This window comes from Nematostella vectensis, chromosome 11, assembly GCF_932526225.1.
Source record: "Nematostella vectensis chromosome 11, jaNemVect1.1, whole genome shotgun sequence".
Lineage (NCBI taxonomy): Eukaryota > Metazoa > Cnidaria > Anthozoa > Actiniaria > Edwardsiidae > Nematostella > Nematostella vectensis.
The window spans coordinates 6,729,803-6,750,330 of record NC_064044.1 but is presented as its reverse complement, the minus strand read 5'-3'; the positions used below and the strand labels follow the sequence as shown (position 1 = coordinate 6,750,330).

Genomic DNA, 20,528 nt, shown 5'->3' with positions numbered 1-20,528 from the left:
TTTTTTGTAGTGCAGCCTAGCCACCCCCCCCCCCCCCCCCCCCCCCCCCCCATACGCTGCGCGGCCACTTTCAATTAAACTTCATCATTATAATAGAGCTTTTTGGGTCTTTTTTCTTATTGGATTTTTAAAATAAGCAGAGTGGCACCAGATAATGAAAAACCGTCAAACAGCAAACAACATTAAAGTCATAATCATTTTATTTCTTTTTTAAAAGGAACGCAGTCAACTGTCACGGTAACCCTGCCAATAGGGGACTTGCGGTAAGAGGTCACGTGACCTTTCTGGGTGGAAAATTCAAAACAAAATAATCAAACAAAAAAAATATAATTGCGCCCGTCACACCCGAGAACGACGAAAAAATAAAATATTTAAATGAAACTAAACCCTTTCTAAAAAAATAAATTTTTTCCGTGAGCGCCGAATAAGTTGCTTTTGGTTGCTGTTACTTTGCCGCTAAAAGACTGAGCGCGCGCTTGCTCGCTACCCACGTGTCACGTGATCTCTTAGCGAAAGTCCCGTATTGAGTCGAAGTCAAAAAAAAAATATCAATAAACAGAAAAAAATGCCACAAAATACACACATAATCCGAATAGTGTGTTTTACCATCACAACTAGACAATAAAACAAAATAAACATTTATTTATGTTCCATTTTAAATGTATCATTCTAAAAATTATAATATTTTGATTTTTTCAGCGATTATTTGATATAGCTCCCTTAAAAGCTGGCAATCTATGGTAATCTTTATAAAACTAGCTTATCTCTTGTTGCCATGACTACCTAGAGAGAGAGAGAGAGAGAGAGAGAGAGAGAGAGAGAGAGAGAGAGAGAGAGAGAGAGAGAGAGAGAGAGAGAGAGAGAGAGAGACAGAGAGACAGAGAGACATGTGAATTCCTAGAAGTGCTTTAGTTCAAGCTCTTGTATCGTGCCAGGAATCAGTCTTTTGGAAGGAGTATTCTTTGTATCTAATGAGGGCAAAATGTTGTGGGTAAAAAAAGTACAACAACTGAGAGAGATATAATTTTTGAACTAGAATCCTTCGTGTTTGACGTCAGGTGCATTTTCTTATCCTAAACATCACACTTGGGTTACCTGTGGTTATACAAAGCACAACCCAAGTCGCCAGGGAGAAGAAACCAAAGCCTATCTCCACCCTGACTTACTGCTTCCTACCAAGAGTATTTTAATTTCAGAACAAATCCAAACTTCCCTCTGTGGCCTCAGCATTTTGTTGAATGTAACTGGAGATATCATCTGCGGTCATATCAGTCAGGTCAACCTTTCCAACTCCGGTCGGGTTAAACAGGTCGTTATCATCATCATCTGGGAAGAGGGATTTGCTGGAGGGCTTGAAGATGTCATCAAGGCTTTCTTCATCGTGGGATGGTTTTCTAGAATACATGACACTTACTTTGAATTATGGAATTAAATACTAGTGGGGATCGTTATGTTTTTCAAGACTTGCATGGCAATGTTGTTTTGCTTTTGTTTTGAGTACTCAAAACTCTCATCATTTTCAAAAATACAATTTTCCCTGTATTATTTGATCCCTTAAAAATAGAATTGACCTGTTTTGGTTGTAGGACGGATTGAAATTCAGGTCATTGGGCTTTTATGTAAGATGATACAAGCTCTGAAGATGATTATTTGGAAACTAGAATATCAAAAGTTAAAAAGAAGTGGACGTTTAGCAGGTGTGGTGGGGACACTACCCCACTGGATCCATCACTGACATTAGTACTCTATGAGGTATAAAGGCTACTAGAGGGGGGACACTACCCCACTGGATCCATCACTGACATTAGTACTCTGTGAGGTACAAAGGCTACTAGAGGGGGGATACTACCCCACTGGATCCATCACTGACATTAGTACTCTATGAGGTATAAAGGCTACTAGAGGGGGGCACTACCCCACTGGATCCATAACTGACATTAGTACTCTATGAGGTATAAAGGCTACAGGAGGGGGGACACTACCCCACTGGATCCATCACTGACATTAGTACTCTATGAGGTATAAAGGCTACTAGAGGGGGACACTACCCCACTGGATCCATCACTGGCATTAGTACTCTATGAGGTATAAAGGCTACTAGAGGAGGGACACTACCCCACTGGATTCATTACTGACATTAGTACTCTATGAGGTACAAAGGCTACTAGAGGGGGGAGACTACCCCACTGGATCCATCACTGACATTAGTACTCTATGAGGTATAAAAGGCTACTAGAGGGGGACACTACCCCACTGGATCCATCACTGACATTAGTACTCTATGAGGTACAAAGGCTACTAGAGGGGGACACTACCCCACTGGATCCATCACTGACATTAGTACTCTATGAGGTACAAAGGCTACTAGAGGGGGACACTACCCCACTGGATCCATCACTGACATTAGTACTCTATGACGTATAAAAGGCTACTAGTCATACCTTAAGGACTCTTTTCTTGGCACGAAAAGTTCCTTCTCCTCTTTTGCTTTTTCTTCTTCTCTTGCCTTCATGTCTGGCCTGAACAGGTCATCATTACCTGTTGTCTCCTCAAAGCGAGGTTTAGGGACAGGTTTAGGTTTAAGTTCAGGCTTATTGCGGGGGGCTGGTACTGGTTTTTGTCGATGTGCTGGCTTGGGTGGTTTAGGAGGCTTTGATGGAGCTTTCAGGAGTTTATCCAAGTCATCTTCAATACTTCGCAAAAAAAAATAAATGCAGTGCACATGCTTGGGCAACAGAATAGTTATAAACAGTATTAGCTATTTAACCATGAAATAACTTCAAAATACCCAAAATAGGGTTGTAGCATAAGGGGAGGGGGGCTTATTTGGGCTATACTGTAACGGTTCCAGGGTCCTAGCGGTCCTATACTGAAGTGGAATGGGGAGTGTTTGGCATGATAGAGAGATATTAAGAAAACCAAGGGGGCACAGCCACATAAGTACCTACTAGTAATGTTCTTATCTTTTTCGAAAAAAAACTGGGGGGCCCTAAAGGTGCAATAGAACTGAGTTCAGAGTTGTTCTTGTGTGTCTTTTTTTATATCTTGGGCCCCCAACTATGGTTCATGTTGTTAGTTTTCAGGCTGTAAAGGATACTGCTAAAGGATGCTTTATACTAAAGGATGTTTTAACACAAGAGTGGTGTAAAATGAAAGGAGGTTGTTTGCAGTATCACAGGGTGGCAGCCAGGGTTTTTTTTAAAGGGGGGAGAAGGGAATCACTGTTCAAGGTAACAAATTGCAAAACATTTTAGAACAAGTAGGCCACACAAACTTACTTTAATAACCCAGAGTTGTCCTCTGTTTCTATAGCAACCTGTTTCTTCTGCATAGCACCAGCAGGAATAAAAAGGTCTCCAATATCTTCGTCATCATCTTGGTTATCGACACTGAAGATAGAATTGGACGGAGTGGGCCCGACAGGGTCTGGACAAGTAGCAGACTTTGCCAGAGAGAAAAGATCATCTTCCTCATCTTCTAGTTGTTCTTTGAGTGTCTCTGATGGCTTCTTTTCTGCTGCAAACAAATCGACATCATCGTTGGCATCATCTGCTTGGTCTTCTTGCTTTAATCCTTGCACATCCTGTTATAAAAATTTACATTTAGAGCCTAGGTTTTCTGGCAACATAAAAATATTAAAATCACCATAAATTAATATCTTATAATAACTATTAAACTAACTAATAACTTAATTCATTTTTTAATTCATTAACCTTATAATAAAAATAATATAAACTGGTAGAAAAACAATTTGCTAGAAGGCTCATTCTATTGGCAAAACCTATGTATATATATATATATATATATATATATATATATTTATATATATAGTGTTGGTTTGAGAAAAATACAAACTACATAGGTTTCCCTACAGGTCTGTTTCGTGGTTGCCCACTCATCAGGGGATTTAATGAGAATATTCCTACCATCGTATATATACTATTAACATTGAAATTTACATAATAATAGACTGATAATTAAATATAATAATAGACTAATAATAGACGCGAAAATTTTCGCGCTATCAATTTTTCACACGTTCCGCCCTGCATATTTATGTAACTCACATTGTTCCTCTCGCCGCCTTAGCTAAAACTATCAGTCTATTATTATGTAAATTTCAATGTTAATAGTATATATACGATGGTAGGAATATTCTCATTAAATCCCCTGATGAGTGGGCAACCACGAAACAGACCTGTAGGGAAACCTATGTAGTTTGTATTTTTCTCAAACCAACACTATACACCGCTCTACTTTCGAGTATTGAGCACTTTCTATGAAAGCCTTCAACCATCATTTTATATATATATATATATATATATATTTGTAGTAGCTCAGGAGATAAATTAGTTTTAGCTTTTGATTGGACAACCCAGAGTAATAATAAATAAAGGTTTCTACTACTACTAAAAAAGAAAATGGTGTCCCAAGTTAGTAAACTACAAATGGAGAGTTTAGACGCTCTGTTGCATAAATAAAGGTTTTGATTGATTGATTGATTGGCTGGCTGGCTGATCGATTGATTAATTGTTGCTTTTCTTCTCATTCTTTTCATGATTATGAAAGTAATTTAATAAAAACATTCTCACCAACAGATCACTGCTGTCTTCACTCTCCAGAGAAGTTCCTGTTTTATTGTGTGCCCCGAGAAACTCCAGTAGATAAGTACTACAAGCAAGTTTCGGTGTCCTTGCTATCTGTTCAAGTACATCTTCCATAACATGTTGGCGGTCATTGACCACTTGCTCGCTGACATATAGAGCTTTCTTGGGAAGTGCAGAAAAAATAACACTTGGAAACTTTTGTGAGAGTTTGTTGTACAACTCTTCAAATGCAGTATACTTCTGTGGGATCTAAAGATAATGGTAAACATGCTTTAGAAACTTACACTGTCAGGGACAGTACAGATGAAGTTCACTTTGAACTTTTATACATTGCTAGAACCACAAGTGTAAACAAATTGATTTATTTTGATTAAAGGCTTCAAGTTAGGCTAAGTTCAAACGTTGTATTTACAATTGAGCAGTAATCAATGCAAATGCATACACATGAAGATGAAACAATCAACTTGATTCATTTGCATGCATTTGCATTGAATACGGCTCATGGATAATACAACATTTGAACTTAGCCTTAGTGAGTTCCAACCATTTATTTTTTTCTTTGTTTTCAGGCTCTAACTTTTTTTTTTAAATAATGGAATCCCAGTTTGCTCTATTCCAGCCCCTTTTAAAGCTGGCAGATGAAGAGGACTTCACATTGGCTAATATTTTGCTGACCCCTATTATATTCTTATTGAAAAAGATGAGTTCACCCCTTGAAAAAGCCTGCCTCATTCCCATACATACACCCTATGACAACCTATGAATGGCATCAAAGGATGGAATGAGGTGAGAAGAGTTATCCTTACCATGAACTGGACAATGTCTGACTCTTTATGCTTCCCTGGTGTTTTGAAATAGAAAAGTCTTGTGACTACAATGACGTGGTACAGGACTGTCCCGCCCAGAGTACCAGAGATCGTTTCATGCCGAGGCACATAGATATCAATTCCTGTTGCTTTATTCCGCAATTCCCTAAAACAGAAGACAAAACATATACTTAGGTCTGATCCTTAATGTTTTGAGTAGTCTACATGGCTACTGTATTTTGTGACAGGGTCCTGGCAGGAAATGGGGCACAGCAGTGTGGCCAGGATTTTTAACAGGGGCCCAAAAGGGACTTTCAAGGCATTTTCTCATGTATTTTAGACAATGTCTCATACATTTACTATATTTTTGGCTGCTAAAAGGGGGGGCCTAGGGCACCCCCCTGGCTATGCTCCTGTGGCACTGGGGGCAAGTCCCCCAAAAATATTTTTAAAAATTATAAGAAATGACCAATAGGGGCAAGGCTGTGCCCCTAAGACAGTAGGGGCGTGGCTGTGCCCCCAATATTTTCATAATGTTTCTGTATCGTGCAACCCAAATATTTCGAAGCTTGCTACAGCTCTGTGTTTTAAGCACACATCGCACATGTCCCTTGAAAGGGGCACAAGCCCCATTAGCACTGGAGGGGGTAGAAGGGGTCATTACGCAAAGTCATTTGCATTAAGCAGGTTCGATTGGAATAAGTGCAAACAAATAGACACAAATCATGAAATGGGAAAAAACACTTGCAATACTGGGAGATCGCAAACCCGGTTGAATAGCCCCCATAAGAAACTTAGAAATCGTAGGAAATTTTTAAACATCCTGAAATCTCATTTCTTTTCATTCCCTTGTAAAGATACGAAAGCTTTTGCTTCCTATAGTATTGTGATATGAGAAGTGATGTGTTAGACCCCTAAACTTTATCGATCGAGCGCCATAAGAATCTTCTTGCGCAAACTTTATGAAACACCTCCTTGCCCTTTTATCTCCGCTTCGAGGATAAAATGGCGTCGGTTCACTTACCGGCTTGCAAGCGTGACAGCAGCCATAATAACTCCTCATTAACAAGTTAACACTGCTATCAATACAAAAGCATGGTTTACAGAAACACAACAAAACACGAGAATCCGAAGACAAGCAATATCTAAAACTTTCTGTTCATTGATACTCTGTCGCAGTGCTTGAGGGCTGCCTGTGGTACATTTTGACAGGGCCGCCCCAGGCTTTTCTGAAAACCAAAATGGCGGCTTGGAAATCATTTGGCTCGTAGACTAATTGTATTTTAGGAAACTGTTTTCTACTTATTGCTTCCTGCCGATTCCACTTAACTTTGCTATAGTTAAAAGGATTCATTCACGGATGTTTCTTGTTTATGTTTATTTGAATATTGCTTATTATGAATCAGGAAATTTGAGTGGTTTCCAGCTTACTTCTTCTCGGTCGAACTTTGAACAGGATCTAAAAGAAGAATGTCTGAAGAAGAAGACGAATTAAGCCGTAATTTTTATCTATACGCCCGTGATGGAAACTCGAGTAAACTCAAGGAGATATTAAAACGCACAACTCCAGAAAAAAGAGGCCAGTTACTTGAACGCAAAGTGAAAGATCAAGACCAGCAAACCACCCCATTGATAATCGCAGCAAGAAACGGCCATTGCAAAACGGTCGAAGTGCTACTAGAATACAATGCCGACCTAGAGGCTGTTGGGGTAGTCAAAGTTGACGACCAGGTTATTGAAGGAAGTTCCCCTCTTTGGGCAGCAGCTGCTACTGGCAGATTCGAAGTAGTGAAATTATTACTGAAACATGGCGCATGTGTCGACAGTACAACCAAGACTAACTCTACCCCTTTACGTGCGGCTGCTTATGATGGTCGTATGGATATTGTCAGTTTCCTGGTGGATAACGGAGCACAGGTGAATGTTTGTAACAACTTTGAGAATACACCGTTGATGGTGGCCTGTTATAACGGCCATAGAGATGTTGTGATGTACTTGGTGAAGAAAGGCGCGAGTATGGACATGCAAGATAAGCAAGGTAACTCTGTGCTGCATTACGGCGTGGAGCGTGGCCATTTGGAAATCGTCAAGGAGCTTGTTAGGCAGGGGGCAAAGCATTTACCCAATAAACTTGGTCTCACCCCCCTATTATTAGCTAGTAACGACTGCAAAACAGAGATGGTAGAGTACTTTATCAGTGAAGAAGACTGCCCGCAAATTGATCGCATAGATGCTCTGGAGCTTCTTGGTGCGACTATTGCTAACGAGCCTGATGTCTATGACACTAATTTAGCTTTTGAATTTATAACTCGAGGGATGACCGAGAGATTTCAAGGAGATAAGTGTATTTACAAGAAGAAACTCTTGCCTCCCATAGAGGCTTATCAGAATAGAGTTGAATGCCAAACTATTAATGAATTACAAGAAATTAAACACAATCCTCATGCGATTCACATGGAAGGATTATTGATCAGAGAGCGTATACTTGGTTCCCATAATACCGAGCTTCGGTTTCCTATCCGCTACCGGGGTGCAGTTTTTGCAGACTCTGCTAATTTTGAGCTGTGTATTTCCCTATGGAAGCATGCAATGGACATAGGACAAAAGAATGACCAGGTTATAATTGATGACTTGAAAATCTTTGGAGATTTCTTTTGTCATATGATTCAGAGAAGCACAGAGCCAACTTTCCGGAATGTTTTAGATGTCTTTGATCATGCCGTGACAGAATTTGAAAAGCTTACCAACAAAGCTAAACTTGCATGTGAAAAATCCCTCAATGGAATACAAGATGACATAGACAGCGTGGTTCACAGAACTCTTTATTTTCTCACGATTTTTACCAAGCTAAAACTTTCGGAGATTGAAGAAGGGAGCTTGCAAACATCCCTATTTAAATATTTGTGTCTTAACCCTAGAACAGCTGAAGGTCTATCCCTGCTCCACCTTGCAGTCTCAAATAGGACACCGACAGATGAACATTACACCAAAGACATCTGTAGATACCCTTGTTTATTGACCACTAATTTACTCTTGAAGAACAGGGTTCATGTTAACACAATTGACAAACTTGGAAACACGCCCCTTCATGTTGCTGTGGCTACAAAACCAAAACTTGGATTCTTAACCACCACCAAAAATGTCATTAAAGCTCTGTTAGCAGCGGGTAGTCATGAAGACCTTTCTAACAAAGATGGTAAAACAGCAATGGATATTGCAGCCTCGGAAGAGTTGAAAAAAGTTCTGCTTTCCGGACAAAAGATAAGTTTAAAGTGTATTTCTGCACGAGCTGTTGCTAGGTATAAGCTGAATTACGTCGGTCTTGTGCCTAAAACAATTGAGGCATTTATCAAGACTCATTAGACAAAAATTGGACAATGTTATTCTTTTAAATTCTTTTAAATCACTTGGTATATCACAAGTTCAGAACAAGAAGAGATTCAGATTACAGATTGAATTTTAATGGAAAATAGCTGTCAAGATCAGCACAGTTTGCTTACCAATTTATATCCTGTCAAATTAAAGTGCCTAATAAATGTTTTTAAAGAAAATTTGATACAAATCAAAAGTCTTTTCATATTTGTCACTAAAATAATTTAAGCCCAATAACCTTTAAGTGTATTTTAACCAACCTCCTTTTTCTAGTGATTTCTTGTGTGCTGGTGTGAGAATCTAATACACCTATTTCAAGAAACTTTGTCAGCGCAAACAGCAAATGTCAAATGACAGTTCTATGACCTAAAGACGCTAATAGTACTAATCCCAAGCAATTCCATATACAAATGTATCTCAATTTAACATGTTTTTTTCTGCATTTTGTATAAATATATTTAGACCCATGGTTCCTATTGATCATAGATTGCCATATGCTGTTTTTGTTGACAATGCTTTTTATTTAATTGGCAGTGGAATTGCCTTTTTAAGACTGTTATAAACCACGCGCCCCTAGTCTATACTAAATAATCATAGATTTTAACCCTATTTAGACCGGGGGGGGGGGGGGGGGGCTTTTGAGGCCCCCAGCACCTTTGATCTGTAATAATTTTTGAACTAGTAGGGCTAGAGCATTGAAATTTGATGACTTTTCCTAAAAATTTTCTGGGAGCAGTTTTGTGTAAACAAAATTTTGATGTTTTGAGACATACGTTAAATGAAAATTTGGCAAAACGCTTTAAGTCGTTATGATCAACCATTAGTACGACATGCTCAACATAAATCCATGTCATATAAACGTTTTATACCAAGTTTTGAAAAAACACTAGAAAATTTACATCTCTATTTAAACGGGGAAGGGTGATTTTTTTGTCATTTTTTTACCTTCTCTAAATAGTGCTTGTAGAAATAGCAAAAAAACATTCATATCCACCTGAAATCATTAATAAAACTTGAAACGATTAAATGTTGTCAAAAAGCTACAGGTTTTGCCATCCAGTTTTTATTGATTAAAATAAATAACTTTCATTAAATCAAAGATGGCGGATCCAAGATGCCGGATGCTGATGTCACATAATAAGCTAAAAATCGCTTTTTTTTTAAATTAACATCTAAATTTGGCAAAATCCTTTATCTTAAATAAAAAGTAGAAAAAATATTTTTGGGAAAGATATTTAAATTATTACTTTTATCAAGAGTCCATTCGCAAACTTGTGCTATATTAAAATGTGGACTTTAAAAGCACACTAGCATACACTACATACTCGCAAGGATACTTTGGCTATCCGACGGAGTTTTAGACTAGCAAAGGTCGCATGCGTGATCCACACAATTGGCATCACGCTAGCCCGGTCGCAGCTCTAGGTCCAACATGGATCTAAGCTGTGGTTTAAAGCACTTCGTTCGAGTCGAAGTCGCCCTGCAGTTTTTTTTTTGCCGATGAAGTTTACCTGAGGCAAACCGGCTATGCCATTCTGACGATTCCTAATAAGGATAAAACAGCTGCCCATGGTTGCCGAACTGCACGGGTAATAGACTGTGCTAGCGTCCCGTCTTGGCCCGACTGGTGCCAATGTGTGTATGCTAGTGTGCTTTTAAAGTCCGCTATATTAAAGGTACCATGCCAATCAATGACGTCACAGGTGTCGTATATTTTTGTCATAGAAGCAGTGTCACTAATAATATATGTCTACGTCAAGATAATAAGATTATCGAAAAAAGACATACAGAAATATATATCTAAAAAAAAACAGAAATATTGCCCGTTTCTGCTCACTTAAGTGACATCGCCGTGACGTCACAAAGACAATTTTTTTTTAAGAATATCGGTCGCTTTTCAAATACGAACTAATTATGATAGCTTATTTGGATTTTGGATGTTCTATGCAAAGGTTTCGAAAGATAGGCTATTTATAGCCATATGTCGTTAAATGACGTCATAATGACGTCATATTGTGTTGCCATCGCAACACAATATATCATTTTGTTCCTCTTTGTCAGATAATGATTCTTTGAAAATTTGGTCATAATAGCTCCAATGGTTCAAAAGTTACGGATGGGGGGCCGAAAGAGTCCCCCCACCGGTCAAGGTAAGCCCCAAAAAGCCCGGTTTGAATAGGGTTAAAAAGCCTTATCGAATAGGCTCTTGTATTTTGTCATTATCAAGCTGGTTATTTTTTAAAGGGTCAAAAATCTCTTTCCAATAATAGAAACGACAAACGATGTTTGATACAATATAAAACGAAAATAATAGTTTTGGGCTTTCTAGGAATCAAGCTCTCGAATACTTTTGAACAAAACTCTACGTGTTCATACTTCGCCCCCCCCCCCCCTCTCCCCACGCTCTTTGCCCCCCCCCCCCCCCCCCCCCCCTCCTGCTTTTCCTCAATCCACCTCGGCCGCTCACTCTCCGATTTTATTCTTTTTGGTCAGCGGACCCCTTCCCTTTCACTTTTAGCGGTTCGCAAGCTACATTTAACTTCCTTCTTTTTCCAACAATATCTTCTTTCAAACTAAACGACTTAAAACAAAGCGAATATATAAAAAAAAACTTTAAAGAACTTCGGATGCTCTTGATTGCTCACGCATTTTATTTTTCAGTGCTCGCATTCGAAATAATTCAAATTTGAATGAGAAAATGCTCCAACCTTGAACCTCGCTGAGCGGAAGTATTCTTCTGGTGCTCGCGAGCTTAAACATGGTTTTCTAAGGATTATTCATATGAAGACTGTTGAAACACTCTTGCTGAAGGCCACATAACAGGTGCCCAGACACGTGCGCGGTACTGATCCTCTCCTCCCTCCTTCGTCAAAATGACAACATCCGCTTTTCAGTTAAAGGCGGCGGACTTCCAACAGCAAAAAAAAAAGTAGAAAAGAGAAAAGAAAGAACGAAAAATAAACACCTTCCCAAATAATGGGAAGAGTGACTATTTTTTCTTTATCTTTTTTTTTGTTGATACTCAATTATCTTTTAAGAGCGTATTGTTTAAAGCCGGAAGAAAAAACCCACGCTACCCTTTATTTTTCTCTTATTGATCAATTCATCATATCAATTTATGATTATGAGTACTAACAATACTATCTAGGTAGACATTTTATTGTACTTTAAAAACAAAAAATGGCCAATAAAAATCATTTTAGGCACTGTTTTATGCTCCAGTTTCGGGTTGTTTTTGGCTGAAAGGGCAACAGAATGGTCTTGCAAGCTACTGCAAGAATGGGAGTATCAGCAAAATACTCCAAGGGAATTTTGCCTTAGAGTTGCGAGCAATCCGTAACCAACTCTCAAGCACGCTAGCTAGTACTTCGACAATACACGAGCATGCGAGAATTGCACTTATGTACTGCCAAAATGTTAGACCATTCGGGGCGCCACGTAAGCCCGATTTATTTTTCGGAGGTGTTTAAACTTTATTTTGATCGAATGACGCGCACGTGGGGATAAACTTGTGTTCCAGCGTTTTGAGTCATATATCAGACGTATCATGATTAGCTGTTGTCAATTTTCCATTCTGAATTGCTGGTGGTTTCAGCTAGCCCTAGGGTAGCCGGCCGATACCGTAATATTGTCTCTATTGTTTGAGCCATGGCAGAACGCCAAAGTTTCAGAGTCACACATGGGCACTTACTAGATGAAATTGCTTCCCTTTTATACTTATTTCTCGGAAGAAACATGGTCCAAATTTCGCTATTCCCCTTTGAATTATAACGAGTTGTTTCTTTTTTACGATACGACACGTGCGATATTTTCAAACGCGCTTTAAGGAACGCCGATTTTCTCTGCGTTTACTAAACTGCTCAAACAATCCATATTGAACTTTTTTGTGGGTAGTGCATAATAGTTAAGCTAATAGACTTGTGTCGATTATTATGAACATTAAAATATATTATCTAGGTTTTTTATTCCTCTTCAATGAGATGAAATCGATTGTAGTCTTTAGGCAGGCGTTCATTTTTTGGCGATCTCTTGATGAATTGAACGCGTGTTTTTGGCCGTATCAAAGACAACATATGAGGACGCAAACAATAATTTCTTGGAAATCATAACATTTCCGACAACAATGGTTCCGAAACACCGTGCAAATGGGCTAAGCTCTCTCGAAACATGTTCCCGTTTACCTGACTGAAAACTGAAAGTCCCCTTTGTTAACTTCTCCCATGAACATAACAACGCTCCTCCCTAGAGGGGATGGGGTCGGGGTTTTTTTGCCCCTCCTTTTTTGTATATAAAACGCTCGGATAAAACCAGCGTTTAAGCTGAGCTTCAGCAAGCGGATTTGATGTACACCACTTAGCCATCGAATAAATTCAAAAAACACAAAGTCAAAGTTAAGTTATATTCTCAGATCGAGCCATTTGTGAAGAGTTTGCCGTAGTAACAAACTAAGAAGGAAGCACAACCCCGCCCTAGTGGAAGGCAGTTGTTACAAGAGCTGTTGGTTGCAATTTCGAGGTTTTGAAGCTGAAGCTAATCCGAAAATGCAACGAAGACTCCGTTTAAGAGATTGGCTTGCGATTCAAATTGAAAGTGGCGAGTTTACTGGTTTGGAATGGCTGGATAAAGGAAGGAGGGTTTTTCGTGTCCCTTGGAAACACGGATCACGCCAGTCGTGGAATGTCGAGAAAGATGCTGCAGTTTTTCGTGAGTGGGCAATTTATACGGGAAGGTAAGACCCTTATTTCGTAACATTTCTTAACAAGGAGTACTTTTTTTAGAAATTCGATGGTGTTAATAGCTTATGATCTTAACATTGTTGTTATATCTAGTTATCGAATTAATCGAATTAATCGATACATTCTTCGAGTCTTTTCAACATCCGTGGTAGTATGATCTTGTTTTTTTCTTTTCATTAAAAAAAAAAAAACCGGTCAAATCGTATATAATGCTATAGAGGATTGCGTATTGATATACTTTGAGGACGAACTTAATGCAGTGTCTTTAGATTAAATTCATGTTTTTAGCACCTCGATAATTTTGACATAAAAGAAATGGGGCTCATGATATGAGTGAGATGATTTGTATAAATATAAGGCATTTTCTTTTAGTTTTAACATCAACAAAAAATTTAATCATGATAATGACTAAATTTTCATGTCTGATTTACAAAGGAAGTTTGAACTTTGTATTTGGGCACTTGCGCATTTGCGTCCTCTCCAAAACTGAAACTTTAAACGGAAACCATGCCACACTTGACACGATATGAAATCTCAAGACCAACCACGAGTCTTTCACGCGATTACACTCTTTTTTTATAAGAACCTTTTTTATAAGAACGTCCAGGTAAGGATTTCGCAAAATTTTAAGAACATGCTTAGAACATGCCGAGGCTCAGATAGCAGCAAAATATTTTTCCATTGGAGTGATTGCTCTAAAAATGAAGAATCGAATTGTGTTCATACTAGCGACTTGAATACAATTGTTATTGATCATTTGTGTAGTTCTGTTTTACTCAGCTGGTGTGTATTGTTTCAGGTCACTGAAATTTAAGAACTTCTTCAATTTCATCGATGAAAACGTTTTCAGCCTTAAAATGCTCCAAAAATAGAAACGGCCCAGCCTCAACTGAAAATTAGGCGTCTCAACTGAAAATTAGGCGTTCTTCTAAAAAAAAAGGACTGTGCCTAAGTTTAAAGCCGCATTGTCACCAGTTTACTTCCGGTCGATTACCTAACAATATCCGATGATTTTTAACGGAAAACACGAAAAATATTTCAAAATATAGAAAGCAGTGTGTCTATTGGAAGTTTCTTTGAGGGTGTGACTGCTAATTTAGAGCGGATGGCCAGTTAAATATTTCGGATTCGAATAGATTCTTTTGTCTTTTAACGGCTGAGGTTTCTGTCGGACCTCCGGAAGTAAATTGGTGACAATGCGGCTTTAACTTCATTCGTTCACCTTCTGCAAATTATATAAAAAAAAAGATACGTAATTACTCTGCAGTCGTCTTTATCAGGACCATATCTCTTAGCGGGTCAAGAAACACAAGTTCTTTCATGTATGCATTTTTGTTTAATTCGTAATTCGTGATTGCTTGCACTATTTTGCTAGCCTAGGAACATTCGGTGGCGCTTGAAGTACAAGCAACTTTTCGCAAGATTTCGATACGAAACTGAACCCGGTCCATGCGAACAAATTTCAAAAGAAATTCAAATTGCGAGAGCGGCAAAGCATGTATAAATTTAAGTTACAAAAACACTTTTTGGGAGCAATTTGTTTTTTACTCGTAATCAAACAAGTCTTGTTAGTCTTTTCCTTGGTAAGTCTTATAAAAGCTTATCTATCGACCCGTTAGGTTGTCAATGACGATTTTTGATAACATTTTATACGATCTTATAAACTCTCGTGTTTGCTTTTTACGCTCTGCATTTTTTTTCTGATCTGGTCGAGTAAATCGAAAGAAAACTTACAATAAGCAACAAATAGGATTAAATTGTTTACCAAGATAATCACAGTGTGATTTCTAAAAAGATTTTACAACAATGTACAAAACAAGAGCCTTTGTCAGGTTTTGTTCTCTTTTATATATTGAAGCCCTTTAGATTTACATTGACGTTGGGGACGTCTTCTGCTTTAAGATTTTATTCAATGCTGATGTTTCGAAAGTTGACTAGTAAAAACAAAAAAAAACCTAAGCCGTATGTTTGCAATCTTTCGCACGAAAAAATAATGATTATAAAAAAGGGATGGGATATCCTACCTAAGATAGGGGGGATTAAAATAACCTATATTATAAAATGTATTGTTCTTATATTCTTGATAACACTGAGTAGTTTAAATTCCTCTTATAATATTTGTTAATTCCAATTTTCTCAGATACGACGCGCGTAAAATGAAGCCCAATCCACGAAGATGGAAAACCAACTTCCGGTGCGCCCTAAACGCTCTCCCAGACATCGAGGAAGTTACAGAAAAAAGTTGCACGAGAGGGAACAATGCATTCAAAGTCTACCGCATGAAGCCACTGCCGAGAGGAATCAGCTATAAAGGTATTTCTGCTGACACGTGGGCGCTTTTGGATTGGGATAAAACCACAATTCGGCCAAGTGCAGACAATTATGCACAAATATGCCAAGCTTTAGCAAAACTTCTTGCCATACACAAAATTTAAAAAATAAAATAAAGTTTCCTACCACTAATTTGATCCTTTAACTAAAATGGTTCGAGTTAAATGTAGTTCGAGTTGCGAGAAACTGTTTTTAGAATATTCAATTCGAGGTTTTCGTAGCCTTATTTTCAGCGTACGAGAGAAAGCGCGGCGGATTCTATCATTCGTGTCTTGAAACCAGGCTAAGGGTTTGGTGTTTCTGGTAAATTTTTGGTTGAGGTTGACCCCTTTTTAACTGAGTTAGATTAAAACTTACTGGAAAAAGAAACGAGAATATCAAATTACAGATCATTTTAGTAAAGAAGTGAGAGTATGCTTTGTTGCATGTTTGCGGAAATAAAAAAGTGAAGGGTATCGAAATCGTGTGTTTTTAACTTGAAATTGGCCGCTCTACATTCTTAACCGTTTATCTCTGACCACGTTCCTGATTAAATGACAAAGGAGAACTTGTCGAACCCAGAGTCTCAGCACGTTCAACTCTCAATAAACATCTGTCATTCACGTATATTTTAAACTAATATTAATTAGTTTATTTTATAAAACTTATGTTGTCTTCGTCAATTGCTTGACCTCTTTGTTACAACATTTGAAGCATACTGATTTTATTAAAATTGTTATATTTGCCAATTGTCCAGCCTAAAGGATTTTTTCTGAAACACACACACGCTAAAAGACTTGAATTTTGATGTTTTTCAAAGGAGATAGGAGAAATACGGCCCGCGCGCGCCCGCTCTGAGGCAATCTGAATGCTTAATTTTTATTACCACGCCCCCGGATAAAAAATTGGTTCAAATTTCTTTATTATTCTATATCAACATTTGAATTCTTTCTATTTGCAGCGACAGAGGAGATTTTTCACAGACATCTAGATAAATACAAAAGCAGTGAGCAGGAGAATGTAAAAGTGGACGGCGTTTTCCAATGGGAACATTACAAAGATTATAATGTGAGCGCATTTTGACGCGAATAAGTAAATCAATATAGGACGCAGAATTATTAAGTTGATTTGTCGCTGAATGTGGAATTTCTCTATAAATCATTTCCTTTATTCATTCCAGGGCTACACCTCGCAAGATGAGAGAGCAATGTACTTTACCGACCAGGAACGACGCGCGCATCCAGGCCTCTGGCCAAACCAAGGTATGCACGCGGGCACCTAGCAGACAAACGTCGAGTATTTTATCATATTTCAATAAATATTATATACATTTTAACACGAATTATACTATTATTTGTATTAGAAGTACCGCAAACAGTCCCGGACGACGAACAAATTGTTGCTGTGAGTACAATTTTTTTTTTTTCAGGGAAGACATTTACATAAAGAAAGCCGACCACGCCGCCATTTTAGACAACCCTCTCAATACCGAGTAACTTTAAAAATCCATATCCATCGGCTAGTTAAAGCGAGTTGCTGAGATAAACTAAATCAAATATCTTCGATCAAAGATTTGACTTTAATCGTGGATGATTATTTTGAAATCCTCATACAAATAGACTGCTGTAATTCCACATTGTCAAAATCGAATTCGAACATGGCAGATTTTATAGCATTTTTCAGCTCCCGAATTCTTCAGAAAGCTCTTGATAAAGATTGCGCGCATTTCTACATTTTTAAAAAAAGCCAATCACGTCGCCATTTTATACTCTCGCGAAACATGGCTAAATGCCGAGCCCGATGCCAGGTCACACAAAGCATTCATTTCCATCCGCTAATTCAAGTACTAACTAAATCAAATATCGTCAATAACGTATCAGAATTCATTCGCAGTTTGTTATTTTGAAGTTTACTTGCGAATAAACCGTTTTATTTTCAATTATAAAAAATAACAAAGGTGTGGTTGATCGACATTCTTTAAAGGGTCCAATTCACCCGGCCCACAGTGCATTGCGATGGCGGCCATTTTTGATGCCGTCGAAATTCAAAACTTTCGAGAAAATGAGAAATTATTTAATATTCTTTCATTTTACATGCTTTATTTTTAAAAGATAGATAAGAAGTGTGTAAAAATTTCTATCCACGTGCATTTTTGGACTTGTCCGTGATGAAAACAAAAACAAGCAATGCATTGTGGGCGGGGTGAGTTGGGCCCTATAAGATTTTTTTATATAGTGTGATGTTAGGCGAAAAATTTAAAAACGGCCACGCGCAGTCATATGTAAATTTAAAATGTCTTATTTCTTTTCTCGTCTTTAGATTGTCGACGAGCTCCAGCAGCTACAACAAATGCAGAGCGACCAGGCCTGCACAATCACCGGAAGCTGCTCAACCTCGCCTGATAGCGCGTGCGATGGCTACAGTTATAGTACAGCGGAACATGGTAAGCATGTCAAGGATTCACAGGCTTGGAGATATTAAAAGTGAATTTGTACGCAAAGAGGATAGAGAATTGTGTCATATGAGTTGTAATTAGAGTGTCTCAATCCATCTTGTTTTGAAAACTTTGTTTTTTTTTAGCTTGCGTTCTAGCTTGCACCTTGTTAAACCCCCATTTTTCGCTTTTTATCGCCTCAGGAATGCGTCGAGGCTTTTTAAGTAAACTTGCAGTCATTCGCGTTTACTACGATTTTGCTGGCCGCCATTTAAAAGAATAGGCCCAGACTCTAACGTTTTAGAACATAAAACTAACACACAGTAGGATAGGTGTTAGAATTGCGCGATGCACGTCTGCACTAGGAGGGGAGGGGGGCACATAAGCCATCCTAGAGTTCGCACTCTATCAGGCGCGTTAACAGGATTGGCCGAGGGGAGGGGGGCACATAAGCCATCCTAGAGTTCGCATTCTATCAGGCGCGTTAACAGGATTGGCCGAGGGGAGGGGGGCACATAAGCCATCCTAGAGTTCGCATTCTATCAGGCGCGTTAATAGGATTGGCCGAGGGGAGGGGGGTGCGCAGTCATAGGTATCATATGGAAAAGGCATAGTAATGAAGGTTCCTTAATAATGACTCACATTTTGGCCGCCTGGGGGAGGGGGGGGGGTGCGCGCCTGTCTACAGTCGTGCATTCGTCTTGGGATCCCATGACTCTGATTCATCTTTCTAATTGCTGATTTCAGGCTCGTGCCCAGTCTACCCCTCACTCATGACGCACATGTAGTACAGGCAGCCCAAGATACCCAAAAGCTACGGATATATACTTGTGCTATGTAGCCAATTGTAGGTAGCCGTCGCTAGGGAATTTAAGCATCTACGACGGCGAATGCAGGGAGAACGTGATCCCAAAAAAGCTTTCATGCTTTGCGCTCAATTTTAAACTAGTTTTGATAAAATTCACTCGTTTTTGTAGTCCCAAAAAGCTATAGAAAAGCCTAGATCTTATTTCTAACATAGCTGCTTAAATTCCCTGGTTGGGCAGATGGTGACTCAGTTAATTATTGTCGACCAAGGGCCTGTGAGTATTGTATAACACGTTGAGCTGTATTTTCAATTCGAATTAGTAATACGGTAAACACTGTTAAGTAATTTGATTCATGGTGAATAAAGAAAAAAATGTCTCTTTGTCTCTTGGTTTCCGATGTAATTGGTCAGTTCCGAATTATTGAGAGCTAACAAATACAGTACTGGTTACCACGTTACCATGTTACCACGTTACCACGCTAGTCCCAGTCTCTACGCGGTATACCACAAGCGAATTTCCCCCAGGGGGTAGGGCCGAGTAAATCAAAGGCCGCATTTTCCCCCACCATTGGGGCCAAATTAAATCAAATGCCCCATATTCTCCCCACCATTGGGGCACAAATGGGCTCCAAATTCCCCACAAATGCCCCTTTTTTCCCGCATAGAGCCCTGGTCCCCCCCTCCCCCCCTCGGGGAAGCCTATGACAAGTGCATTATACGGTTCCGCCACGCACAGCTCGCTGAGATATAGAGTGAAACATATCGAGGTCTTTTTAATCTTGCGTCATTGGGGAGTTGGTGTATTGCTATTAGCAATAAAAGGTTTCGTCATCATGCACGCTGTGACCAAGGTCTATAAGGCCGCTTTCTTAGCCTTTGTTCTTCTTTTCTCGCATGTGCACGTGAGATCTTTATCAGTCAATCTTCTTTTAATTCTAGCTCGCTCTTTCCTTATAAGGCATTACATACTATATTTGGGAGTCCGCTTCAATCATTTTTCGCTTCTTTATCGCTCTAGAACTTTGTAAGTCGAGAATTTTCCACGTAAACTTGCAGAAATTCGTGTCTACTACGATTTTGATGGCAGCCATCTTGGAAATGGAGCCTAGTCCCTCACAATTTAGAATATCACAGGTCTCCCGCGCGCTCGCCCCAGGCTCTTTTAGACCATTTAGAAAAACGACAGCCATTGATTGATGTAGGGATGGCTGTGGCCCCAATATTTTCTTAATGTTTTTGTATTGTGCCCCTCCAATATTTCGAGGCCTGCTACGGCACTGTGTTAGTCCAATAAATGCTTCAGGCGGATCTGGAGGCTTCACAAATCCTTGATAATCGGGGCTGGTGACCACCGAGTTTGCGTGTTAATAAGCACAACCGTGTGTGTTAGGGGAGGGGAGGGACGGGAGATTGATGCCTGAATGGCGAATGATATAATGATCTGTTTACATATCA

The 20,528-nt window shown here is 39.0% G+C and overlaps 3 protein-coding genes across 3 annotated transcripts; 2 read left to right on the top strand and 1 right to left on the bottom strand.

Moving 5' to 3' along the window:
• Window positions 1–622: 622 nt before the first annotated feature.
• On the bottom strand, window positions 623–6,610 carry LOC5500954 (HCLS1-binding protein 3). The gene is made up of 6 exons (XM_048734455.1): window positions 6,438–6,610; window positions 5,414–5,579; window positions 4,593–4,856; window positions 3,279–3,583; window positions 2,442–2,693; window positions 623–1,394 (listed from the first exon to the last, which is right to left on the bottom strand). Exons 1-6 carry the CDS (start codon window positions 6,461–6,463, stop codon window positions 1,193–1,195), a joined length of 1,215 nt encoding a protein of 404 aa, XP_048590412.1. The 5' UTR covers window positions 6,464–6,610; the 3' UTR covers window positions 623–1,192.
• Window position 6,611: 1 nt separating this feature from the next.
• LOC5500955 (protein fem-1 homolog B) lies at window positions 6,612–8,975 on the top strand. Its single transcript, XM_001622270.3, has one exon. It carries the CDS (start codon window positions 6,884–6,886, stop codon window positions 8,774–8,776), a length of 1,893 nt encoding a protein of 630 aa, XP_001622320.3. The 5' UTR covers window positions 6,612–6,883; the 3' UTR covers window positions 8,777–8,975.
• Window positions 8,976–13,107: 4,132 nt separating this feature from the next.
• Window positions 13,108–19,450, top strand: LOC5500950 (interferon regulatory factor 2). Its single transcript, XM_001622271.3, has 7 exons — window positions 13,108–13,514; window positions 15,662–15,834; window positions 16,793–16,899; window positions 17,012–17,093; window positions 17,195–17,235; window positions 18,151–18,274; window positions 19,013–19,450. Exons 1-7 carry the CDS (start codon window positions 13,327–13,329, stop codon window positions 19,051–19,053), a joined length of 756 nt encoding a protein of 251 aa, XP_001622321.3. The 5' UTR covers window positions 13,108–13,326; the 3' UTR covers window positions 19,054–19,450.
• The last annotated feature ends 1,078 nt before the right edge of the window (window positions 19,451–20,528 follow it).